This window comes from Sus scrofa, chromosome 14, assembly GCF_054392235.1.
Source record: "Sus scrofa isolate SSC_HxYL_T2T_F1_AM1 chromosome 14, Sscrofa_HxYL_maternal_Yorkshire_Landrace_v2.0, whole genome shotgun sequence".
Taxonomy (NCBI): Eukaryota; Metazoa; Chordata; class Mammalia; order Artiodactyla; family Suidae; genus Sus; species Sus scrofa.
Genome location: NC_139396.1, coordinates 60,935,051 through 60,962,747, shown reverse-complemented (window position 1 = coordinate 60,962,747; position 27,697 = coordinate 60,935,051). Strand labels below are relative to the sequence as shown.

Genomic DNA, 27,697 nt, shown 5'->3' with positions numbered 1-27,697 from the left:
AAAAAAAAAGAATATTTCATTTATATTACCATGTATGTTTCATCTAACCATACACTCAGATAACATAAGTTAGATTAAATATATTATTCATTTATTCATATGAAATTAAAAATATCATGTGCAGTAGAAGACAGGACATTAAATGGAGGCAATCACTTTGCTTAAAATATTAGACAAATAAATTAAAATACTAGTATATTTCTGGATCAGAAATTCCTACCACAAGATCTTAGGGAGTGTTTTGAGACCTTTAATCATACATCTTTCTAACAAGGGCAAGGAGACTAACAACAATCTCACCAAGTGATAAGAGAATGCTTTTGGACAAAGGACTCTTGTCTCAGTCAAGAACAAATCTCAAATTGTTCAGAGAATACTATGGCAAATCTGTCTGCTATCCTTGATAAAAGAACTTTTCTCTTTTGGCATCTCTTCTAAAATGTCTTCTGCTACCAATCAACATTAGGGCATTTGCTTTTCCATTTTTCTCTCTAAATTAATCCCTTGGCTTCTGTATATTTAGCACTGTTCTCCTTTGAAATGTCTTTGGAAACATAATCCCCCCATCTTCCAAATAATGAAGTGGAGATATTTACTTTCAGTTTTCCTTTTTTTCTTTTCACACAACTCCTTAGCAAGTTCAAACACATCCCAGTTCACAGTTAATGTAATGGGCTACTATTATATATTACATACCAATTTCAGTTAACATTTAATGTAATGGGCTACTATTATATATTACATACCAATTTCAGTTAACAAATATTCAAATATTTAACAAATATTAAACTTCTGCCATGAGCAAGTTATTGTAGTGGGTACAAAGTCAAGGAAAACACCTACTTAGTAAAACAGTTTAATTTTTAAGCAAAAATAGTACTTAAAGGAGGTCCTGCTGTGGTGCATTGGGTTAATGATCTGGCTCATCTCTATGGTGTTGTCGGTTTGATCCCCAACCCTGCACAGTGAGTTAAGGATCCAGCATTGCTACAGCTGTGCCATAGGTCACAGATGTGGCTCAGATTCCATCCCTAGCCCAGTAACTTCCATTTGCTGCAGGTGCAGCTAAAAAAGGAAGAAAAAAAATTAAAAAAAAAAAACAGTACTTAAAGAAAATTTCTAGTAATAATAGCTACCAATTATCAAGTGTCTTATTTTAATCCACAATACAACCTTTGAGGTAAGAAGTACTATTTCCACTTACAGAAGAAATTGAAGCTTAAAAAAGTGAAGTCATTTTCCCTATGGTTACAGAATTATCAAGCAGTAATGCCAACATCCAAACTCAGTCAGTCTGATCATAGTTCTCACTATTCTGCAGTACTCTTAACAGGGAACTGGTTAATGGGAAAATAGGGAAAGGTAATTTTAAAAATTGATGTGACATTAAGAGAGTTCTTTTATTAGGCTATTGCTTCTTAGATATGACAAAAGCACAAGCAACAAAAGAAAAAAATAGATAACAGTGGTCCTCTACAAAATTAGAAACTTTAGAGTTCTACTGTGGCACAGACGGTTAAGGATCCAGCATTGTCACTGCAATGGCTTGGGTGGCTGCTGTTGCAGGGATTTGATTCTTGGCCCAAGAATTTCCACATGCCATAGGCATGGCCAAAAAAAAAAAAATAGAAACTTTAGTGCTTCAAAGGATACCACCAAGAAAGTGAAAAGACAACCCACAAAATGGGAGAAAGTATTTGTAAATCATATACCTAATAAGGGACTTGTAGATAGAATATAGAAAGAATACCAACAACTCGATAATACAACCCAGGGTTCCTGTTGTGGCTCAGCATTAACAAATACAACCAGTATCCATGAGATTGTGGATTTGATCCCTGGTCCTGCTCAGTGGGTTAAAGATATGGCAGTGCCATGAGGTGTGGTGTAGGTCGCAGACGAGGCTTGGATCTGGCATGGCTGTGGTGTAGGCTGGCAGCTGTAGCTCTGATTCGACCCCTAGCCTGGGAACTTCCACATGCTGTGGGGGTAGCCCTAAAAAGCAAAATACAAATCCAATTTTAAAATAGGCCAATGAAACTCTGTGGTATGTGGTGGGTTAAGGATCTGGCATTGTCACTCCTGTGACTAAGGTTACAGCTGTGCTCAGGTTTAATTCCTGACCCCAGAACCTCTACATGCTGTGGGTGTGGCCAAAAAATAAATAAAATGGGCACGGGTTTTAAATTAGAGATTTCCCCAAAAATTATACAAATAACTAATAAATACATGAAAAGATGATCAACATCATAAGCCACCAGGAAAATACAAATTAAAATCACAAGGAGATGATGTTTTGGAGTTCCTGTCATGGCGCAGCAGAAATAAATCTGACTAGGAACCATAAGGTTTTGGGTTTGACCCCTGGCCTCGCTCACTGGGTTTAAGGATCAGTGTTGCCATGAGCTGTTGGTGTAGGTCACAGACGCGGCTCGGATCTGGCATTGCTGTGGCTGTGGCATAAGCTGGCAGCTATAGCTCTGATTAGACCCCTAGCCTGGGAACCTCCATATGCCGTGGGTGTGGTCCTAAAAAGAAAAAAAAAGGAGATGACATTTCACACCTACTAGGATGGCTATGGCAAGTAGATGAAAATGTGGAAATGGGAGTCCTCATACAATGCTGGTAGAAATATAAAATACTGTAGCCACTTTGTCAATTTCACAAAAGGTTAAACATATATAAATGACTAGGCTCCTAGGTATAAATCCAGTTTAAACCCATTTATGCAAACCCACACATTAAAACATATGTCCACATAAAATCTTGGAGGCAAATGTTCATAACAGTGTTATTTATAGTAGACAACAAATAAAAACAACTCAAATATCCATGTGTTGGTGAACAGATAAATAATACTATATCAGTACGAAAGAACATTATTCAGCCACTGAAAGAAGTACTCATACATGATATAACATGAATGAACCTTGAAATCATCCTAAGTGAAAAAACTAGTTACAAAAGACAACATATTGTATGATTTCATTCATAAAAAATTTCCCCAACAAGCAAATTTATAGCAATGGAAAATAGATTAGTAGTTGTCTAGAACCACGTAGTTTGGGAGAGAATGGGGAGTGACTGCTACTGGGCACAGGCTTTCTTTTTAGGATGATGAAAATATTCTGAAATTAGTGGTCATGGTTGCACAATTCTATGAATATATTGAAAACCACTAAATTGTATACTTTAAAAGGATGAATTGTATGATAGGTGAATTATATCTGAATAAGGCTGTTGCATAAAAAATGAAGTTTGGGACAAAAACAAGAAAGGAAATGTCCTACTGCTAAAATTCATGGTATAAGGATTAATGGATAACATACTTCTGTATTTCCTACTGAATAGAATAATATTTATAATAAAAAGTGTAAAACAAACATTGTAAGAGGAAGCTGAAGATAAAGACTGTAGAGCACCTGGCAGCTCTAAATGAATGCACCACTCCTAGCCTGAACAAATTACACTCCAGGGCTTTGATAAAACTTGCAAGCTAACCCAATAAACCACTGAATGAAATTTGAGAGCTCATGTAAAACTCAAAAAATTACTAGAAACTTTATAAAACTGTAGAAATTTTTAAGTTGTAGAAGTTGTAGAAAGCTGGTAATAAGAAAACATTTTTATAAGGAGAAAGGATGGTAGAATCAGCAAAGATCTTAGTATTTATCCCAGACAAGATTCTAGGATGAACTATCCAAAAGAAGTGTTTTTAAAGAATTAGAAAAAAGTAACCACTAAGTCAATGTGGATTTATAAAAAAAAATTATGCCAGACCAACCCCATTCTCATTTTGGACAGAAATACAGACACAACATATACGGTATTTTAACAAAGTGTTTGGGGAAAATTTTCATTATATAAAAATAAGAAACTATACACCAAGAAGAAGCACAATTATGGGCATTTCTTGCACAAATAACCTAGGGTAGTGCTAAGTAATTGATCAGTATCAACTTAGAAATGGCTTCTAGTGAAGTGAACCAGCATTCTGACTTGACACTGTTCTAGAAAACATTTTCATAACTTGAAAGAAAATATAGTGAGCATATTTATCAAATGTGTGTTACTTATTGCAATATAACAAATATCCACAAATTTAATAGCTTAAAACACTCATGTATTATCTAACAGCTTCTGTGGGTCAGGAGTCCAAGAATAGTTTAGTTGGGTCTTTTGCTTCAGCATCTCTCACAAGGTTATAATGAAGATGTTGACCAGGACTGGTTCTCATCTGAAGGCTCAACAGTGGATCTGCTTCCAGTTCTTATAGTTGTTGATCTAATTCAGTTCCTTGAGTTTCGTTGGACTGAGGGCCTGAGTTCCTAACTTAACTGTTAGTGGAAGGCTATGTGCAGCTCTTTGCCATGTAGACTTCTGCATATGTCCTACTAGCAACATGAAAGTCTCACTCTTACATAAGCAAATGACTGAAGTGACATCCCATCACCTCTGATGTAGTCTATTGTTCACAGATCTTGCCAGCACTCAAGAGGAAAGGATTACACATGAATGTAAATATGAAGAGCCAGGCATCACTAGGATCTATATTAGTGTCTTCTCATGTGTGTTTACATAACATGTCAAACACTTTTCCAATTCAGGTAATTTGCAATACCTTTTCTGGAATGCTCTTTCCCCAGATAATCATATGATTGGCTCCTTCTCATCCTTCAAGCATTATGTCAAATGTCTTAAGCTTGGAGACATAACATTTATCAAATTTCAAAATATTTTTTTGTACGTTTTCTGTTTCTCCTTAGTTGACTGTAATTTCCTTGGAATCAGGCAACTTATCTGTCTCATTAACCTCAATATCTCCAGTGCCTAAAATAGGGACTCAATATTTACTGAATGAATGTACAAAAGTTGTGAGGGATAAATCCTAATTCTTGAGGAAAAAATGAGTTTTATTTAATAATATAACAAAATGAAAGTTAATAGAAGTAACGTACGTATACTGCACTTAGATCTAAAAAAATCAACTGAACAGAGATTAGTATAAAAAGGTAACACAATCCCAATTAACACTGTATAAAAAAGAATAAATACCTAGGAATAAAGCTACCTAGGGAGGCAAAAGACCTGTACTCTAAAAACTATAAGACACTGATGAAAGAAATTGAAGATAACACAAACAGATGGAAAGTTATACCATGTTCTTGGATTGGAAGAATTTACATTGTCTTTTTTTTTATGGCCAAATCTGAGGCATATGGAAGCTCCCAGGATAGGGGTTGACCTGGAGCTGCAGCTGCAGGCCTACAGCCCAGCCACAGCAACACTGGATGTGAGCCACATCTGCAACCTATGCTGCAGCTTGTGGCAACATCAGATCCTCAACCCACTGAGGAGGCCAGGGATCAAACCCTCATTCTCATAGAGACCACATTGGGTTCTTAACCCACCAAGCCCCAATATGAACTCCAGAATATACACTGCTAAGATGACTATTATAGAGAATCTACAGACTCAGTGCAATCTTTATCCAAATATCAGTGCCATTTTTCACAGAACTAGAACAAAAAACTTTTAAATTTGTATGGACGCACAAAAGACCCTGAATAGCCAAAACAATCTTGGGAAAGAAGAACAGAACTGGAGGAATCAGACTCCTTGACTTCAGACTATACTACAAATACTACAGTAATCAAAATAGTATGATACAGGCACAAAAACAGAAATACAGATCAATGGAACAGGACAGAAATCCCAGAAGAAAAAAAAAAAAAAAACCAAGCACCTGCAGTCAAGTAATCTATGACAAAGGAAGCAAGAGCATACAGTGGAAGAAAGATGGTCTCTTCAATAAGTGGTGCTGGGAAAACTGGACAGCTACATGTAAAAGAATGAGATTACAACATTTTCTAACACCATACACAAAAATAAACTCAAAATTCATTAAGGACTTAAATGTTAGGCCAGATACTATAAAACTCCTAGAAGAAAGCATAGGCAGAACACTCATTGACATAAATTGGAGCAATATCTTGTTTGATCCACCTCCTAGAATAATGAAAATTTAAAAAAATAAGCCAATGGGACCCAAATAAACTTAAAACTTTTGCACAGCAAAGTAAACCATAAACAAAATGAAAAGACAACCCACAGAATGGGAGAAAATCCTTGCAAACAAAGCAACTAACAAGAGAGTGATCTCCAAAATATATAAATGTCTAATGGAGGTTTATATGAAAAAAAGCCAAAAAACCCAATCAAAAAATGGGCAGAAGACCTAGAAGACCTAAATAGAAATATCTCCAAAGAAGACACACAGATGGCCAAAAAAAAAAAAAAAGAAGAAGAAAAAATGCTCAACATCAGTATTAGATAAACACAAGTCAAAACTACAACAAGGTATCACCTCATACCAGTCAGAATGGCCATCGTCAAAAATTCTACAACAATAAATGCTGGAGAGGGTATGGAGAAAAGGGAACCCTTCTACACTGTTGGTGAGAAAGTAAATTGGTACAACCACTATGGAAAAAATATGGAGGTTCCTTAAAAAACTAAATACAGAACTACCACATGATCTAGAAATCCCACTCCTGGGTATATTTTTCCAGAAAAAAAAAAAAGAAAACATACTTCAAAAAGATACATGCACCCCAATGTTCACTGCAGCACTATTCACAAAGATATGGAAGCAAATTAAATGTCTATCGACAGAGGACTGGACAAAGAAGATGTGATATATATATATATATACATGTACATACACACACACACATATATATGCAATGGAATATTATTCAGCCATAAAAAGAATGAAATAATGCTGTTTGTACAACATGGATGAACCTAGAGATTAACATATTAAGTGAGGTAAGTCTGAAAGAGAAGGATATGCATTCACTGGTTAAAGATTCAGTTTTATCACTGCTTTGGCTCGAGTTCAATCCCTGGCCTAGGAATTTCTGCGTGCTTGTGCACAGCCAAAAAAAAAAGAAAGAGAAAAATAAATATCATATGATACCACTTACATGTGGAATCTAAAAAAATAATAGAAATGAACTTATTTACAAAACAGAAATAGACTGATAGACATGGAAACCAAATTTATGGTTACCAAAGGGGAAAGGAGTAGGAAGGGATAAATTAGGAGTTTGGGATTAACATATACATACTACTATATATAAAACAGGTAAACACCAAGGACCTACTATAGCATAGGGAACTATATTCAGTATTTATTCTCTCCCATTATAGGTTATTACAAAATACTGAATATAGTTATATAAATATATATATTTACCTTTGAATCATTTCAGTGTACACCTAAAACATGACACTGTAAATCAGTTATATTTCAATTTAAAAAGAGTATAAAAAAAATTTTTTTTTTTTTTCTATTTCTTGGGCCGCTCCCACGGCATATGGAGGTTCCCACGCTGGGGGTCTAATCGGAGCTGTAGCCACCTGCCTACACCAGAGCCACAGCAAGGCGGGATTCAAGCCGTCTGCAACCTACACCACAACTCTCGGCAACGCCGGATCGTTGACCCACCGAGCAAGGGCAGGGACCGAACCCACAACCTCATGGTTCCTAGTCGGATTCATTAACCACTGCCCCATGACAGGAACTCCAAAAGAGTGTAAAAATTTTAAAAAGTAGCAATGTTTCACTTTAAAAAAAACCTAGATTCATGATCTCTAATAAATATGTAATGTGAATCACATATGTAACTTGAAAATTTCTAGTAGCTACATTTAAAAAGTAAAAAGAGGGAGTTTCCCAGTAGCCTAGAAATTAAGGATCCTGCATCATCACTGCTGTGGCAAGGGTTTGATTCCTGGCCCAGGAACTTCTGCCTGCTTCAGGCAGAGCCAAAAGTAAAAATAAACAGGTGAAATTAACAATATATTTTATTTAATCCAAACACTTAAATTTTGTAGTTTCAACATATAATCAATATAAAAATCATTGTGGAGTTCCCACTGTGGCACAACGGGATCCAAGGGGTTTCCACAGTGCCAGGACGCAGGTTCGATCCCATCCTGCCACAGTGGGTTAAAGGATCCAGTGTTGCCGCAGCTGCAGTGTAGGTTGCAACTCCACCTCAGATTCATCCCTGTCCTGGGAACTCCATATACTGCGGGGCAGCCAAAATAAATAAAAATAAAAATCATCAAGATATTTTACAGTCTTAATTTTGTACTTTGTAATTCAGAGTGTATTTTACATTTATAATATGTTTAATTAAGACTAGCCACATTTGGGAGTTCCTGCCATGGTGCAGCAGAAATGAATCAGACTAGGACCTGTGAGGACCCGGGTTTGATCCCTGGCCTCGCTCAGTGGGTTAAGGATCCAGCATTGCCATAAGCTGTGGTGTAGGTCAAGGAAGCAGTTTGGATCTGGCATTGCTGTTGCTGTGGTGTAGGCCAACAGCTACAGCTCTGATTCGACCCCTAGCCTGGGAACCTTCATATGCCCTGAAAAAGCAAAAAAAAAAAAAAAAGAGACTAGCCACATTTAAGAGGTCAGTAGCTACATGACATTATAAGTGGCATTTTAAATAAAAACAAAACTCTTATTTACAACTAAGATTGTAGAGGCTCTTGCATTTGGATTTTATCCTGCAGAAGTGCCATTATAAATTTCTGAGCAAAGAAATGACATAATAACTGTATAAGGAGTCTTCAGTGAGTGGATACTATATGCCAGGCACTATTCTAAATGCTTCCTATACATTAATAATTTAATCTACTCACAATCCTATGAAACAAGTATTATTATTATCCTAATTTTACATGATAGTATCAGGAGTAATATGTTGGCAGTGTGAAGGATAGATTAAAAAGGTTAGAGACTGGGAGTTCCCATCGTGGCGCAGTGGTTAACGAATCCGACTAGGAACCATGAGGTTGCGGGTTCGGTCCCTGCCCTTGCTCAGTGGGTTAATGATCCGGCGTTGCTGTGAGCTGTGGTGTAGGTTGCAGACGCGGCTCGGAAATAGCAACAACAACAACAAAAGACAAAAAAAAAAAAAAAAAGGTTAGAGACTGGCAAGAGTTAGATTACTTTTATTTACTTATTTATATACGACTCTGACCTAGATAATATCTCAGAGGGCTTCCAACAGTACATAAAGTAAGACAATATAGGAGTTCCTGTCGTGGTTCAGTGGTAACGAATCCAACTAGTATCCACGAGGACATGGGTTCAATCCCCGGCCTTGATCAGTGGATCAAGGATCTGGCATTGCCATGAGCTGCAGTGTAGGTCACAGATGATGTGTGAATCCCACACCATTGCTGTTGCCGTGGCATAGGCCGGCATCTGCAGCTCTGATTGGACCCCTAGCCTGGGAACTTCCATATGCCACGGGTACAGCCCTAAAAAAGCAAAAAAAAAAAAAAAAGACAATTAACATGAATTGAAAGTAGGACAAAAGAAGAAAGAAAAGCATCTTTGCTGAAATGATCTTAACCTTGGATGTTAAAATCTGAGTTTTTTAATCTCATCAAAATTAAGTTTTATTTATTTATTATTATTTTTATTTATTATTTTTACTTTGTCTTTGTCCTCATGCATAATTTTTACATGTTTATAGTAATTCTACAGCTAATATTTTACACTTTCACTCAACATACATTCCAGAATAACTTTTTTTTCCTTTTGTTAGTATCTTGTTTCTCCCCACTCCCCTGGACTGTAACCAATGCAAAAAGCCTGATATATTTCTCCACATCTTTATGCTCATTAAAACATACCCAAACATATAGGGAGGTTGTTCTTATGGTGGTAGGTTTTTAAAACTGGGATCATGTATTTCTCTATACATTGCTTTTTCTATTACATGGATATCTCTCCACTTTAATAAAAATAGTTCTAACCCATTTTGACAGCTTTATAATATTCACATAATTTATGCAGTAATTCCTCTCAAGACGAACATGTAGGTTGTTTTCAGGTTTTGTTTTTCTTAATTTTTTAAAGGTATTTTTCCTTCTGCAAACAATGCTATGGTAAACATCCCTACATCCCTGATCAGATAATCTCCTGTGCTGATGATTTTAAAGACATATTTCAGAGTAGAATTCTTTTTTCTTTGGCTATGTCCGCAGCATGCTGATGTTCCCAGGCCAGGGATCAAACCCATACCACAGCAGTGACATCACTGGCTGCTTAACCTGATGAGCCACCAGGGAACTCCCAGAGTGGGGTTCTTTTTGTTCCTCGAATATTTCAAGCTCAAGTTCATTCTCATCCCAGAACCTCTGCATATACTGTTTTCTTTTCCTAAAATGCTTCCTAACATATAGTGATCTGCAATTTGAATTTACTTATATAATTATTTAATGTTTGTCACGTCATTCAAGTGTAAGTTCCTTGAGAGCCGATTCTTACTCATGCTTTAGGTCTTATATTAGCTTAAGTGCACTTGCTTATAGACGTTTTTCCATGCACCTCGATACAAATAAATGCCCTCATCATATTCTTTCACAGGCCCTCAACTTTTCTTCTTAGAAATTATCACAATTTGTGATTATATATTTATTTGTATAATTATTTTTTTAAACTTTATTCTTTTTTTTTTTTTTGTCTTTTTGCTATTTCTTGGGCCGCTCCCGTGGCATATGGAGGTTCCCAGGCTAGGGGTCCAATCGGAGCTGTAGCCGCCGGCCTATGCCAGAGCCATAGCAACACGGGATCCGAGCCGAGTCTGCAACCTACACCACAGCTCACAGCAACGCCAGATCCTTAGCCCACTGAGCAAGGCCAGGGATCCAACCTGAAACCTCACGGTTCCTAGTCAGATTCATTAACCACTGCGCCATGACGGGAACTCCTTATTTGTATAATTACTTAATGTTGGTTTCTCCACTTGGACTGCAGGGAGCACACCTATTTTGTTCATCAGTGTAACTCTTGCCCCTAGAAGAGTGTACAGGGCATGAAAGATGTTCATTAAATAGTTATTAAATATTCAAAGACTTTTTTGGTTTTTTTTTTTTTTTTTTGGTCTTTTCAGGGCCGAACCGGTGGCACATGCAGGTTCCCAGGCTAGAGGTCCCATTGGAGCTGCAGCTGCTGGCCTACGCCACAGCAATGCCGGATCTGAGCCACGTCTGCAACTTACACCACAGCTCACAGCAACACCGGATCCTTAAAATCACTGAGAGAGGCCAGGGATTGAACCCGCCACCTAATGGTTCCTAGTCGGATACGTTTCTGCTGTGCCAAGACAAGAACTCCTTGAAGGACTTCTTAAAGGAGGATGGGGCTTGGATAAAATCATACTGTGGTGTAAATCTTCCTTCTATAACAATTTTTTATAAAATTCCCAGGCCAAAAATTAAACCCAAGCCACAGTAGTGACAATGCCGGATCCTTAACCCACTGAGCCACCAGGAAACTCCTCTATAACAATTTTTAATGTGAAATCTGCTTTAAGTTTTAACACTTTACAAGACAACTATGTCAAAACAACTAGTGTTGACATTAACAAAATCTTGCAGGGAAAAAAAATTAGCTCTAAGGGATGGGAGAGCTCCAAAGAATAATACGTGATTTAAGAAGGGAATGCAGAAAGGACCAGTGGAATTTTGAGAGACAGCCACAGAACAGTTCCTCTCTCATTGACCTGATTCATTTATTCGCTGCACAAGCATTTACTGAGCATCTTCCATGTGCTAGACAAATTCTACATGCTGGGGATATAACAGTGAAGCAAACAGACAAAACAAAAACAAGCCCATCCCTTATGGGAAACAGAAACTAAGGGAAAAAAAGCAAATTACACAGTGTGTTAAGTTGAAGAGAGCTATGGAGAAAAAATAACAGAGAAGGGAGATGGAAAACAGGGAGGTATCAGGGAGGAAGTGATTTTTTTTTTTTAAAGATGGTCAGGGTAGATCTTAGGAAGCTGACATTTGAGGAAAGACTTGAGGGAAATAAAGGAGCCAGCCAAATGAGCATCTTGAAGAAAAGTTTTCTAGAGAGAGAAAAAGACAGTATAAAGGCTCGGGAGCAGGAACATACCTTGTACATATGAGAAACAGCAAAGAGGTCAGTAAGACTGGGGGCTCACTGGCTTGATGACTTTAGAAAAAAAAATAAGAGAACTTATATATTAGTTGTCTTAGCAAATCATGCCAGCCATCTTCCCGCCTCCTGACTCCGGCTGCTAGCCTGAGTCATGTGCACACTCAAGTAATATGCCTTCCTACCTCCATACAATACCCAGGGTAAGCCTTTTAATTTTCCATAACAGGGTCAATTGTGTGATTTTACAACTTCCTAAATATGGAGAGTTATACTTGGCTTATTTGTGTAGATTGTTGTTGTCGAAAGTCCTGAAACCAAGAATAGATTATATCATGAGGTAACTTGACAGGAATAGGGCACTGTTAAAAGGAAGCACTGAGGAGTTCCCATCGTGGCTCAGTGGTTAACTAATCCAACTAGGCACCATGAGGTTTCGGGTTCAATACCTGCCCTTGCTCAGTGGGTTAAGGATCCGGCGTTGCCGTGAGCTGTGGTGTAGGTAGCAGACGTGGCTTGGATCCCGCGTTGCTGTGGCTCTGGTGTAGGCTGGCAGCTACAGCTCCAATTCAACCCCTAGCCTGGGAACTTCCAGATGCCGGGAGCAGCCCAAGAAATGGCAAAAAGACAAAAAAAGGGGGGGGGGAAGAATTGAAACAATTACTGTGTTTTTGCAATTCCTAGCAAATGTACCAGTATTTCCCTTCCCTCTCCAACCAATCCACTTCTTTCACTTTTTCAAAACCTACTTCTAAACTAGTCATGACTAGGAGCTCCAGTCATGGCACGGCAGAAATGAATCTGACTACGAACCATTACGTTGTGGGTTTGATCCCTGGCCTTGCTCAGTGTGTTAAGGATCTGGCGTTGCTGTGAGCTGTGGCGTAGGTCACAGACTAGGCTTGGATCCTGAGTTGCTGTGGCTGTGGCCGTGGCCGGCAGCTGTAGGTCCGATTTGACCCCAGCTTGGGAACCTCCATAATGCTGCAGGTTCAGCCCTAAAAAGCAAAATAAATAAACTAGTCATGACTAGAAAGTCCCTCCTGATCGATCATACTAAATAGATGTACTCAAAGCATTTTATATACTCAAAATGGATAATAGCTCCTTATTGACTTCAAGGCAAAGCATAAATTAGTTTCATTTTCAAGATTTTTTCCTACTTGGGCTTAAAACTGTCTTACTACCTACTGTTTTGAGAACTCCCTCAAGCCAAGCTGATCATTCCCCCAAAGTATCATGATGATTTCCACTTCTGCTCCTTTTTACTTGTTCTCCACCCAAAACGATCTTCTTTCCAAGGCTTAACTCCATTTCCACCTTCATGAAGCCTTCTTTAACCATCTTAGCTCACAGTGATTATCCCCTCCTCTAACTTCTATCATTTGTCTATGTGTCTTACTTTAATAATTTATTAGTGCAAACTCCAATAAATTTTTCTGAACCTCTCTAAAGCACATTTACTAGACACATGTAATGGTTTACTTGGTGCTAAATTCCTTATAAAGTATTACACAATTTATTCCCTTCTTTTCACATCCATCTTCTTTATTCCCAAGTAACAGCAAATCTAAAGTCATTCTTCTGGTTAAAACCTCTGATGGCTCCAAACCCTTTCGCTTGATGAGACCCTTCACCACGTGCCTCAGTTCATTCACAGATTCATCATGTCCCCCCCCCCTTATTAGAACCATCATCTGCTATTTGCCTTGTAAGTAAACACCTCCTCTTCTTTCTAGATCCAGCTCAAAAGTCACCTCCTGTCTATTACTTTCCCTAACACTACTGAGCGGGACTGACTGAATTACCATTTATGCTTTCATGAGCCTGTAATACAGTCTTATTTTCTACCAATTACACTGTAACGTTTCTATTACTATTTCCATGACTCCTCCTGCCCCACCACTGAGTTCGTTCAGTACAGAGTTCGGTCTCATTCATCTCCATTCTGCATTCCTGCAAGCAAACCTGGGATCTAGTATAAACTATATGCTGAACAAACACCTGTTCAACAGAATTATTAGGACTTTAAAAATAAGGGAAGCCTAGTTTTATGAGCCTGGAGCCTCCCTGGTGAAGCACGCACCACAGAGTAAGCCTCATATAGGGCTGGTCAGGGGTAGGGGAGGCCCTGACAGCCAAACTGACAAGAGCCTCGTCTCACACACCAGCTCAGCTACCGCCTAAGGGTGGGAGCCGAATACGACTGAATGAACATAATATCGTGCCAACTAAGAGGCAGTAGCACAGTCAGACGGCCTGACAGACTAACCAAAGGTAGTAGCACATCCCAACCAAAGGCAAGAAGAAATGCCGGCCGGCTTCGTCATCTTCGAAGAGAAGGAAAGACGCGACCCAAGGGCCATAAAAACGCCGAGCACGCGCTTCGCGCCACTCCTCTGGCGGAGGATGACGGGAAAGGGGCAGGCCAGCTGAAAGCCTCGCAGAGAGCGCGTGCGCGGCAGTCCTTCCGCCCCCTCCTCCTCCGCCCCCCTCCTCCTCCCTCCCCTCCTCCTCCGCCCCTCCCCCACACGCCCCCTCCTCCTCCGGCCCCTCCCCCACACGCCCCCTCCTCCTCCGGCCCCTCCCCCACACGCCCCACACTATCAACCCCCTCCCCGCCACTTGGCCCCGCCCAATCACCCTAGGCCCCAGCTGGCTTTCGCCGAGTACGCACGCGCAGCAGCTCCATTTCCCCCCTCTCCCCTCACGAGGCCCCACCCTCTCACCCTAGGCCGCCGAGAGCCTGCCGGCTAGTACACGTAGGCGCGCCGGAGTCGGCCCTCCTAGACACGTGACTCCCGACTCCACGCTTCCTCTGCTTCAGCAGCTACTGCCAGAATAAGGCGTTATGGCTTCCGCCATTCCCCACGCTGCTTGTCTCTCTCCACTCTTTCCCCTTCTCCTGTTCCTCCTGTTTCTCTCTGCTCCGCAAGGCGGCAGCGGCCTGCACACCAAGGGCGCCCTTCCCCTGGATACAATTACTTTCTACAAGGTAACGCGGCGGGGGACATCGCGCGCAGGTGCAGCCAGAGCTCCTAGGGCAGCGCCCACCCGTGGGGGACGCTGGGTACAGCTAGCTGGCGGGAGGTGGTCTGTAGCAATGATCTCGTGGGTTCCCACCGCCTTGCAGGGCTGGTGGACTTTGGGCCGAGGCCGTATCTTGGCCTTGGAGCATGCATGATCCATGGTCACCACGCACCTTTGCCTTTGCAATATTTATACTTGCTTCCTCCTTTGCAAAAGAACTGCAGAAATGGAGCTGAGGGAGCAGGGTGCCCCTTCCCATCACCTGTGGGAAGAGGGAGGTGCCAGGTGAGCCCAATCCTCGGGTCCAAAGTAGAGAAACCTGGAGGGCAGTTCGAAGCGGACGCCACTGTGTTGGGCAGGGGTGGAAACCCTGCTTGTTAACCTGCACTTCAGCGCCCCTCTTTCCTTGGCATGGATTTCAGCCACTGTCCAGATATTCTGCCTCTCCATAAAAAGTGCAAGCTTTGAGAATAAGCTTCAGTTCAACCACTCTGTAGTGAATGTCTTGGGCCTGGTGGCAAAATCAGGTCAAGACTTGGAAGGATTAGCTACAATCCCCACCTCCGTATTCACAGAATTGGGGTCCTGGCCTCGGTACGTGGAAGGTGGAAATATGGAAAGCTGAATGCAGTCCCAGTCCCCTGATCTTTCACCTTTCTTCACCCACTGGCACCTTAACTTCACCTGTGAGACGGGCGAGCTAAGTGTTGAGAGAGAACCAGGCGTTTTATTTTAGTCCATGCTCATTGCTGGGAAGTGAAACCAAGAAGTATCTATCTATCTCAAGTGATTGAACTCTTCCCCTTTTCGAAAGGGTTCCTGTTCCTGAAGTTGGTACCTGTGACTCATTCAAGGCAAATTTTCAAGAATGTAAAAGTGTAGGTGTATGGAGTTGCCATTGTGGCTCAGCGATAATGAACCCAACTAGTGCCCAGAGGATGTGGGTTCGATCCCTGGCCTCGCTCAGTGGGGTAAGGATCCAGTGCTGCCAGTGAGCTCTGGTGTCGTGATATCTGGTGTTGTTGCGGCTGTGGCGTAGGCCGGCAGCTGCAGCTCCAGCTCCAATTCCACCCCTAGTCTGGGAACCTCCGTATGCCGCATTGCGGTCCTAAAAAGAAAAAAAAAAAAAAGTGTAGGTTGGCTGGCTGGTTGTCAGGCACACGCCACAGCAGAGCCCTTTGGAGGTCTTTATTGGCAAAGTGACACCCCTACCACCCATAGGTGAAAATGAGATAACGTGACAAACCAAGTGTGACTCAGGGAGAAACTGCACTGTTGCTGCGTCTCCATCTTTACAGCTACCACAATAGCCTCAGTGGCCTCCCTGTTTTTACTCTTGAGCTTAGGGTATTTACACAGTACCCTAAGTCCTACATGATCTGAGCCTTGCTTCCTTCTCTTCTAATCTCCTAACCATTCTCCTCTTTGTCCTCTCTGCTCCAGCCACAGGTATCACACATCTGTCCTTTGGCAATTCCTAGCTCATTACTTACTGCCTTAGGCCCTCTGCACTGGCAGATCTTTGTGACTATAACATTCTTTGCTCAAACTTTGTTTTTTTGTTTTTGTTTTCTTTTTAAGGCCGTACCTGCAGCATATGGAAGTTCCCAGGCTAGGGGTTTAATCAGAGCTGCAGCCATTGGTGTATGCCCCAGCCACAGCAACACCAGATCCGAGCTGTGATGCAACCTACACCATAGCTCATGGCAGGGCTGGATCCTTAACCCACTGAGAGAGGCCAGGTATTGAACCCGAATCCTTATGGATACTAGTTGGGTTCTAACCTGCTGAGCCACAACAGGAACTCACCTTTGGTCAATCTTCGAAAAGCTGGTTGCTCCTCATCATTCAGGCTTGCCTTTAATGTTACTTTCTCAGATTTTCCCCTCCCCCAGTTTAAGTGCCACTCACAAAACCCTGTTTGATTTCACTGTAGAGCATTCATTACTGACCTTTTTTCCTTGTCTAGTGTATCATTCCTCTCTCACACTAGAGTGTTATATACTTGTGAAGAACTACTTTATCTTTTTCACTGATCATCTGTGGAGCCTAGCAGGTTACATTTTACATAGAAGATGCTCAAAAATAATTTGTTGAATGAATGGACAAACATTTTCTCCAGCCCTTTATAAATCTCACTCTCTTCCATCACCATTGAACAAAAGGGGAGCTAACTAGTGTTAGCTCCATTTCCAGGGGTCTTGTTCTGTGTTTTGCCTTTCAGTGGTTTCCAGTGTCTTTTTTGTTTCTTGCTCTTACCATCATTAAAAATAAATACCTGCTGTTTTCTTTACTGCTATATTCACTTAGAACAGTGCCTGGCATATAAGAGATCCTTAGCACCTTTTTATTCAGTGAATGAATGAATAATGAATTTATCTGTACATTGAAGAAGCAAGTTGCCTAAATGTAGGTTACATGGAACTGATTTTTTAAGGATGAAGAAAGGAAAGAAATTTCTAAAGCAGTTAGGTACAGATTGAGTAAAAGAACAAGAGAAAATTCATTGTGTAAATGCTTGCCATTCAAAACCATTCTGCCCATAGCCAAGAATAGTGAAAAATAAGATGAAGTCCTCTCATTTCTGTTTCAGCATTATGATTATTAATATTATGATTCTTAATATTATTCCATTATATAAATGTAGGCCCCTTGAAGGTAGGTTATCCTGTGTTGTGCTTTTAAAAATTTTTCCTGCTTAGTGGGTTAAGGATTGGCATTGCTATGGCTATAGCGTAGGCTGGAAGCTATAGCTCTGATTCGACCCCTAGCCTGGAAACTTCCACATGCTGTGGGTATGGCCCTAAAAAGCAAAAAAAAAAAAAAAAAAATAATAATAATAATGAAAAGAAAGGAATTCCCATCATGGTGCAGCGGAAATGAATCTGGCTATGAACCATGAGGTTGGGGTTCAATCCCTGGCCTTTCCCAGTGGGTTAAGGATCCAGCATTGCCGTGAAGCTGTGGTGTGGGTCGCAGACATGGCTCAGATCCTGTGTAGCTGTGACTGTGGTGTAGGCCAGGAGCTATAGCTCCGATTTGACCCCTAGCAAGAAAACTTCCATGTGCTGTGTGTGCAGCCCTAAAAGCAAATAAATAAATTTTTCCCGCTTGACATGTAGCACCTGCTACCAAAGCCTGCTCTAGTCTTGTTCATTTATCAGATATTTTTGGGCCATCTACCACATGCCAGGCACTATTGAGCACTAAGGATAACAGCAGAAAACAGGTCATACAAGTTCCTTATTCTCATAAACATATATTCTAGTGGAAGAAACCAACAACAAGTCAATAAGGATTTCACAGAGTGACTAACGCAGTGAAGAAAGTAGCATAAGTTTAGCATGATACAGTACAATGGAAATGAAGCAGAATTACATGTTATAAGCTCATCTGAATTGAACTTGGTATGATAAGACAACTATGGAAAGAACTGAGGAAAGAACACTCCAGCCAGCTGAGACAGCAAATGAAAAGGCTCTAAATGGAATAATTTTGGTGTGTTAAACTGAAATAAGGCCAAATGGGCCAGAGGGATGTGATCTGATTTATATTTTAAGTCTTCCCTGCTTTTAGGCCCCAGAGCTCAGACTTTTTGGGGTCAGTGACCACTTAAAGATTACTTGTTCTGGTCCCTTATCCCTCTTCCCTGTGTCCTCAGGCACTGCTAAATATTTTTTAAAACCTAAAACAAGATGGCCATCAGCACACAGTAAGGAAGAAGGACTAACAAAAATTGGAATGATAACAACAACATAATTATGCAGGTGATTGCCTATGATGAAAAATTAATCAGCAGTGGTGACTCTGATTAGAAAAATAAAAGTCGTAGGAGAAAGGGAAGCAGTGCTGCTGACCAGAGGCTGCTTATCAGGTAAAATATGTGCATTGGAAGAAACCATCAAAATTAAGTCCTTGAAATTCTTCAGTAAGTTAAACATAGAATCGCTCTATCACCCTACAGTTCATCTCCTAAGTATATTCCCCAAAGAAATGAAAACAGGTGTTCAAATAAAAACTTGCACACATAGGTTTATAACAGCACTATTCACAAATAACCAAAAGGCGGAAACAACCCAAATGTCCATCAGCTAATGAATGGATAAACAAAATGTATCCCTACAACGGAGCATTTATTTGGCCATTGAAAGAAATGAAATACTTATACATGCTACAACATGGATGAATCTCAAAAACATGATGCTAAGAGAAAGAAGCCAGACACAAAAAGTCACATATTATACGAGTCCATCAGAGTAGACAAATCCATGCAGACAGAAAGCAAATTACTGATTTCCAGGGGCTAGGGGGAAGGAAGACTAAGGAATGACTGCTTAATGGATATGTGATTCCTTTTTGGGAGATGAAAATGCTTTGAAACTAGATGTTAGTGATGGTTGTGCAACATGGTTAAGGTGATAAGTCCCACTGAATTACACACTTTAAAATGGCAAATTTACATGATGCAAATTTTACCACAATTAAATGTCTTGGAGTTCCCGTTGTGGCTCAGCAGTAGCAAATCTGTCTAGTGTCCATGAGGATGCGGGTTCAATCCCTGGCCTTGCTTAGTGGGTTAAGTATTTGGTGTTGCCATGAGCTGTGGCGTAGGTCATAGACATGGCTCGGATCCCGTGTTGATGGCTGTGGTGTAGGCTGGCAGCTACAGCTCCAATTTGACCCCTAGCCTGGGAACTTCTATATGCAGCACGTGTGGCCCTAAAAAGCAAAAATAAATAAATAAAAGTCTTGATCCTGACAATCTTAGGTCCTAGAGCTCTAACTTACAGGGAACTGTGGTTTAGGCAGGAGACATTGTCCCAAACCTGGCCTGTCAGCAACTTCTTCTCAGCTACTTCCTTTGAGCCCTGAAATTGCAGAGCTCAAACTCTGGGCCCCTAGCAAAAGCATCCTCTGTGATGCTGATTCCTTTATAGATGGTTGGTTGGGTGTGGTCATCCCAGAAAGGCCCCCTGGGATGATGGATGACAGGGGCCAACATAGTATGGGCTAAGGATGGGTTTCCCTACCCTTATCAAAAGGGTCACTGAAGGCCTTAGAACATTTAGAGCATTGTTTATTCCAGACAGTTTGATTAGTGTGAGCAAGTACCTAATGGGGTGCCCAGAACATAGACACCACTAGATTGTTAAATGAATCAGTGGATGAATGAATGGATGATTCTTAGTGTATGAGAGCTTGTCTCCCTTGTGGGCTTGGTTTCCACTGTTTCTTAAACAGGGGTCCCTTGGGAAACGGAACTACCCCAAAGGTCCTTGAAACCCTCCACTCGCTCAGCTCTGTCTGCCCTCAGGTCATTCCCAAAAGCAAGTTTGTCTTGGTGAAGTTTGACACCCAGTATCCCTATGGTGAGAAGCAGGATGAGTTCAAGCGTCTGGCTGAAAACTCAGCTTCCAGCGATGATCTCTTGGTGGCAGAAGTGGGGATCTCAGGTATGAACAAGTCCAGGATGACTGGGGAGGGCAGAGAGGGAGGAAACTGGGAATTATTTCCCCACTTGTAAGGGGGATACCCAGCATCTTTCCATCTGAGCCATACATGAGGCTTGTAAATTGGGTCATGTCTTCTCAAGGAATCTGGTACCCGTGGCAAGCTTGGCTTGAGCAGATTGTGTGACCACAGAACCTCAGCTCAGCCTTGCAGGTGCCTGAAGAGAGGAAATTCATGACCCTTCACCCTCCACCATACACTGACATCAAACTTACTGTGAAAACCTAAAGCTCTCACAGGGGACTGATGGCAAAGGTGGGTGAGTACATGTCTTGCCTCCCACCAAATAGTCAGTTCTTCTATCTTCATTTCAGCTCTTTTGTACCAAAACTGTTGGGTTTGGGCTTTAGTTCAAAACCTCCAGAGCTGCTAAACCAAGGACAGCTCTTAATGATAGTGACAACTTTGAAACAAAGTTGCCAACCTGGAGTTCCCATCCTGGCTCAGTGGTTAACAAATCTGACTAGGAACCATGAGGTTGTGGGTTCAATCCCTGGCCTTGCTCAGTGGGTTAAGGATCTGGTGTTGCCATGAGCTGTGGTGTAGGTCTCAGACGCAGCTCGGATCCCGCGTTGACTGTGGCTGTGGCATAGGCTGATGGCTACAGCTCAGATTCAACCCCTAGCCTGGGAACCTCCATATGCTACGGAAGTGGCCCAAAAAATGGCAAAAAGACAAAAAAAAAAATTGCCAACATATAGTGGTTTTTTTAGTCTGTAAAGATGTGCAGACCTTGCATTTGTAATTTTCATTTGAACCTCCCCTGAGAAGTGAGATGCCTTATCTCCATATTATACTTGAGGAAAACCGAAGCTCAAGGAACTTATTAAATGACTTGTCTCAGGCCACAGGGTAGGAAGGGGCTTATTCAGAGATCCACCTAAGTGTGTATTCCCAAAAGCAGCAGGTTCTTCCCTCTTAGCTTCCTCCCAGCAGAGATGCCTCACTTTCTTAAGCTCTTAAGTCTGGTCCTGAGTAGAGAAGGCTGTCACACTTCTCCAGGGCAGTTCATCAATTCTGATTCAACCGTGAGTCCACTTCTTTGGAGCTTTAATAATAATAGCAGCAAGATCTGACATTTCTCAAATGTTTACTCTATGCCAGGCCTTTGTGCTAAATAAGTGCTTTGCAAGTATGTCATCCTAATGACAAACTCTGAAGGAAGTTCTGTGGCCTCCCAAATGAAAAAAAAAGGTTTAGAGTAACTTGCTCAAGAGTATAAAGTGGTAGAACTAGGATTAGAACCCCAAACTTCTATACTACCACCCAGTAACAGGTGGTCTTGGCCAGGTATAAGAAACCAGTTGTCTTAGTGTCAACCCTTGGGGCTGCTACTGCCTGTTGGGAAGGACATAGCAAATACTAACAACTACCACATATTAAACACTTAACTCTGCCAGATTAAGTGCATATACCGCCTCATGGAGTCATCTCAACACCCCTTATGTGGTAGGGACTATATTCGTTACCTACCACATGTTCACGAAGCTTCAGCCAGGCTACATTTTGTAATCCCTCAATACACAGCTTTTGCACTGGCAGTCCTTTCTGCCAGAGACACTCTTCCCACATCTTCACACATCTGGCTCCTTCATATTCAGGTTCCTCAGCTCATGCCATCTTCACAGGGAGGCTTTCCATGACCACCTGAAGTAGGCCTTGTTACCCAGGCACTGTGTCCTGTCACCCTGATTAGTGTCATCATGGCACTAATCACGTATATATTCATTTATTATCTCTCTTCTTACCCTTCAAAGAGTATAGGCTCCTTGAGGTTAGAGGCTTGATGTGCTCAATCACAACTAAGTCTCCAGCACTTGGAACTGTCCTTGGCACATAGTGGGTATATATTAAATATGCAGAATTTCCCATTTTCAAATGAGGAAAATGAAGTTCAGAGAGATTAAGTAATGCCACATGGCTAGGAAGTAGAAGAAGAGGAATTCAAACTGCTAAGAAGAGTCTTCTTCCCATCAGCTCAGATAGCACTCATAGCAATTTCCCACCCTGCCTTCCTCATGGTCTTGCTTCTCATTTCTGGTTTCTGTTCACAGATTACGGTGACAAGCTGAATATGGAGCTGAGTGAGAAATACAAGCTGGACAAAGAGAACTACCCGGTCTTCTACCTCTTCCGGGATGGGGACTTTGAGAACCCAATCCTATATAGTGGGGCAGTTAAAGTTGGAGCCATCCAGCGCTGGCTAAAGGGACATGGGATCTACCTAGGTATGCCTGGTTGCCTGCCTGCATATGACACCCTTGCTGGGGAGTTCATCAGGGCCTCTGGGGTGGAAGCCCGCCAGACCCTCTTGAGGCAGGGGCAGGACAACCTCAAAAGTGTGAAGGAGACTGAGAAGAAGTGGGCAGAGCAGTACCTTAAGATCATGGGAAAGATCTTAGACCAAGGTGAGGACTTCCCAGCATCAGAGATGACCCGAATCACCAAGCTGATTGAGAAGAACAAGATGAGCAGTGGGAAGAAGGAAGAGCTCCAGAGGAGCTTAAACATCTTGACTGCCTTCCAGAAGAAGGGGGCTGAGAAGGAGGAGCTGTGATAAAGCACACTAGGGTTTGGTGGGAGTGGGAGGGCTCAGTTACCTGCTGGCTGTGAGACCCTCCTGGGATATAATGGAGTGCTAGGAAAAGTGGCACTAAACAAATCTGAATGTGCCTGGGTACCGATGCTGTTGTGATCACACTTGGGACATCTCTGTAACCAGTCAGGTATAGCTGAAGCAGTTACTCAGATGGCTTGTGAAATCCACACTCAGAGGGAATTGGTGCTATAAAGAAGAGTATACTGCCCAGGTTCTTGACAGGTATAATTCTGATCCAATTAAAGTTTCTGTGTTTTGGTTAAGTGGACATAAAGCCATTCAGTTTTCTTTTACAGATTATACTTGGGCCTATGACCTGTTTTCTCCTTTGAATTTATTTTTTAATCTAAGGTGGTATGGACTCTGCTCTACCAGAGTAACAGACTCCTGGTAATGCTGTGAAAACTAGTCCCAGCTCAAGGTCTACCTTTATTACTTTCTTCTAGTGTTCAAATCCAAGTGGACTGATTGCAGGTGGTAAAATGTATTGCCCATTTTCTGGTCCTTGAAACTGAATGGCCAGTATAATTATTTTCCATACTCCATGAGATAACATATAACAGATTCTTAGTTTTACCAATATATTCTGATAGGGCTTTTTAAGAGTTGGATTTAGATAGCTAATTAAAAATTTGGTCTAGGAGTTCCCGTCGTGGCGCAGTGGTTAACGAATCCGACTAGGAACCATGAGGTTGCGGGTTCGGTCCCTGCCCTTGCTCAGTGGGTTAATGATCCGGTGTTGCTGTGAGCTGTGGTGTAGGTTGCAGACGCGGCTCGGATCCCGAGTTGCTGTGGCTCTGGCGCAGGCTGGTGGCTACAGCTCCGATTAGACCCCTAGCCTGGGAACCTCCATATGCCGCGGGAGCGGCCCAAGAAATAGCAACAACAACAACAAAAAATTTGGTCCAATTTGGGAGTTCCCATTGTGGCGCAGTGGTTGACGAATCCGACTGGGAACCATGAGGTTGGGGGTTCGGTCCCTGGCCTTGCTCAGTGGGTTAATGATCCGGCCATGAGCTGTGGTGTAGGTTGCAGACGCGGCTCGGATCCCGTGTTGCTGTGGCTCTGGTGTAGGCCGGTGGCTACAGCTCAGATTCGACCCCTAGCCTGGGAACCTCCATATGCCGCGGGAGCGGCCCAAAAAATAGCAAAAAGACAAAAAAAAAAAAAAAAAAAAAAAATTCGGTCCAATTTGAAAGTTTTTTTTAGAAAAGGATTGTTTTCCATCTAAGTCACTTTGTCACTGTCAGTTACTCAGTAATCACCAATTTTTAAAAAGCAGAGTGGGAGAGCATTGTCCCAGCTTCTTCTCAGGCGTGATAAGCAATTATCTGCAGTGATAAGCTTTATGGTAACATCCACACTTTCATATTTAACTAGTTGAAAATACCAAATTGCAGCTCCTAAAATATGTCTGACTGCACCTACATAAAGAAGTTTATGTTGAACAGAGTTAGCAAATAAAATCTTAAATTGTTTATGTTCCCCCACTTCAGCCAGATTGGGTATTTAAAATCCCTGGAAACAAAACTGTTGAATTGGACGGAACAACAGTTTGTGGCAGCTCAGGCTAACAATTCAAACCAATTAGATTAAAATGTTCAGACTTAAAACATCTGCCCATAACCAGCATAGATACCTAAACATTTGACAAAAGACTAAGTACATATTAGGCCCAATGATTTCAGTATTTCCCCTACTCATTATTTCAATTCTAATTGAAAATTCTGAAATATCTTTTTGGATGCTTCTCACAAGTAAACTTGCTTTAGCTGTTCTAGTTTTTTCTCATCTACCTAAAACAGGGTCACTTCCAAAGAATTAAGTATTTACTGTCGTGTAGTTTCTGTTGTGGCACAGTGGGATCAGTGGTGTCTCTGCAGCGCCACAGTGCAGGTTCAATCCCCAGCCTGGCACAGTGGGTTAAAGGATCCAGCCTTGCTACATAGGTGGTATAGGTTGCAGCCATGGCTGGGATCTGATCCCTGGACTGGGAACTCCATATGCCACAGGGTGGCCAAAAAAAAAAGTACCCCCTGTTTTATGGAAGTTAGAATAAGTCAAATGACAAGTAGGAGAAGAACTCACACTAAATTCGTTCAGTCCCCAAAAGTGGTCTCATCTTAATCCTCAATCGTGAGAAGAAAGAAAAGTGGCAGCACATTCATGGTTACTTCATTGGGTATCATCATTTAAAAGCCTAGGGTCTTGAATTGAAGAAACATGGGCTATTGGGCAGAACTAGATTATCATACATCAGAGGCTCTTTGCATCAAATATTTTTCATTTAAGACACATCTTGTTTCTAATTCAGTTTGTAGTGATTTGCATATACCACATAAGAATCTTCCCTTGTGCAACAGAAATTGACATAACATTGTAATTTTTTTTTTTTTTTTTTTTGTCTTTTTGCTGTTTCTTGGGCTGTTTTTTGTGGGTTTTTTTTGGCTTTTTGCTTTTTGAGGGCCCCTCCCGCGGCATATGGAGGTTCCCAGGCTAGGGGTCCAATCGGAGCTGTAGCCTCCGGCCTACGCCAGAGCCACAGCAACGCGGGATCCAAGCCGCGTCTGCAACCTACACCACAGCTCACGGCAACACCGGATCGTTAACCCACTGAGCAAGGGCAGGGACCGAACCCGCAACCTCATGGTTCCTAGTCAGATTCGTTAACCACTGTGCCACGACGGGAACTCCAGAAATTGACATAACATTGTAAATCAGCTATAATAGAAAAAATAAAAAGCTTACCAAAAAAAAAAAAAAAAACTTCCCTAACACATCAAGTGGATTTCTTCCCTCTATTTCTTAGCATCAAATTACTAATAATGTAGCTCAGATGCTATTAATCAGACTGTAACAAAGGCTATGGACTAACTGGCTTCCTGGAATCAAACAAGAATATGCATTTTAAGGGAATTTCCAGATAAACTGAAGCAAAATGAACCCCTGGATCCAAAATGAAGAAAACTGTCATAAGAAACTTGGCGAGTTATCACAAAAAGTACCAAGGATAATTTTAATTAGAGTCCTTGATAATTGGTGCCACACACACAAAATGGAGGCATTAGAACTACTTCAGGAGAGATTGATTATTCAATAGAGAACCGACAGAATCTGAGAATTCGCACATGGCCATCAAGATAAAGAATGTGAGATGGGGAGATGGGAAAGGGAGGGTGTCTATATATTAGCTCATTTCATCAGTACTTAGAGCGTAAATATTATCCATCCCTTGCCTTACTTAGTAGGCTTAGTAGGCTTATCTGTAATTAACTGCTTTCCTCATATGTAAAATGGTACATTATCTGGAACCCATTTTTACTAGGATACATGAAAGCTAAGACTGAAAAACTCTGCTCCTTAAGCATAAACTGCCATAGTTACCCACAAATAATTTTTATAAGCATTTGGCTCATGGTTGCTTATCCTCCACTTGTTACTATTAAATACATACCTGCATTGAAGCAGTGACGGAATCTCAAAAACGGAATACGAACAGGTATAAACCTGAGTCCACCTTCTGGGGACTGTCAAAGATGACAGTGAGGTATATCCAAGTGCCCCCTTTTGTTAAGAAAATGTTGGGGTAGAGTTAATTCATAACAATAAGCAGGCAAAAACTGATTTTCAGGGCTCAAAGAAAGGCATTTAGTATCATACGACAGAAAGAAAACTAGGAGGAAAAACAGCTCCTCTTCCCGCTGTATTGTGTGTCTGAATAAACTTTTGATCTCAGCCTGTAGGTTCATACACCCTTAGATAAATCATGTCAGCCTGCCTGAAATCCTCCAGTAACTTCCCACTAAATTTAAAAATCTCATTCCTTCCCCTGGCTACAAAATCCTGATTGCTCTAACCCCAACTCCACTATCTTAATCTATACCTCCTTTCTGCTCCTTTCATTAAGTCTCGGGCACTTGAGCTTTTTCCTTTTTTTCCAGTCAACACAATATGCTCAGCAGCTTCCTGCCTTGAGACCTTTGACTTGTATTCCTTTTTCCATGCCTGACTCTTAATCATTCAGATCAGACAGCACCATTCAGAGGTCCTCCCATGACACCACCTATCCTACATATCCTGATATATATTTTATTAATCAGGATATAATTACAAACTATTATTTATTTTTATTGTTTCTTCCCCTACCTCAGCCACTCTCTAAGATACAGAGCCTCAAATGGAATCTGGCACATAGTAAATAGGTACTCAACACATATTATGTTGAATTAATGAATGCTAGCACACAAGGTAAACAAAAGGACTACTGCCTTGGAATAATTTTAAGTTCACAAATATTACCATTTTTCTGAAGAATATAACAACACAAAATTGAGATGAATTATACCATTTAAAAGATTGTGGCTTCTAGGAATCTGAACAAAGATGAATCAGGCAGAAATGCCAACTTAAAATGAAAGTGTTTATATAAATTAACCCAACCAGTTTAAAGTAGATCTGCTATGCTTCACTTAATTCTGAAGGAGGAAGAAAATATATATCTCCCATATTAATAAATCACATCATAAAAGGAGGGAGAGTTTCAATAACAAGGCTGTAGA

At 41.2% G+C, this 27,697-nt stretch overlaps 2 protein-coding genes across 22 annotated transcripts in view; one reads left to right on the top strand and one right to left on the bottom strand.

Moving 5' to 3' along the window:
• The window catches only part of TMEM116 (transmembrane protein 116), a 117,982-nt gene extending 102,944 nt beyond the window's left edge, over positions 1–15,038 (bottom strand). For 4 of the 20 annotated variants that reach the window (XM_005657328.4, XM_084995607.1, XM_084995618.1 and 1 more), the window contains exons 1-2: positions 14,271–14,420; positions 11,996–12,055 (exon numbers count right to left, since the gene is read on the bottom strand). In XM_005657328.4, coding sequence (XP_005657385.2) covers positions 11,996–12,004 — 9 coding nt within the window. In that variant the 5' untranslated portion in view covers positions 12,005–12,055; positions 14,271–14,420. Of the gene's footprint in view, positions 1–11,995; positions 12,056–12,183; positions 12,310–14,270; positions 14,421–14,641 lie in introns of those variants that run through there. The other 16 variants (XM_084995615.1, XM_084995605.1, XM_084995611.1 and 13 more) reach the window with 9 other exon arrangements.
• On the top strand, positions 14,718–23,406 carry ERP29 (endoplasmic reticulum protein 29). 2 transcript variants are annotated; one of them, XM_003483432.4, is made up of 3 exons: positions 14,718–14,993; positions 20,343–20,481; positions 22,594–23,406. In XM_003483432.4, the coding sequence occupies exons 1-3, from the start codon at positions 14,850–14,852 to the stop codon at positions 23,094–23,096; spliced, it is 786 nt and encodes a 261-aa protein (XP_003483480.2). In that variant the 5' UTR covers positions 14,718–14,849; the 3' UTR covers positions 23,097–23,406. The 2 variants fall into 2 exon arrangements, with proteins under 2 accessions (XP_003483480.2, XP_084851762.1); XM_084995636.1 differs by lacking the exon at positions 20,343–20,481.
• The last annotated feature ends 4,291 nt before the right edge of the window (positions 23,407–27,697 follow it).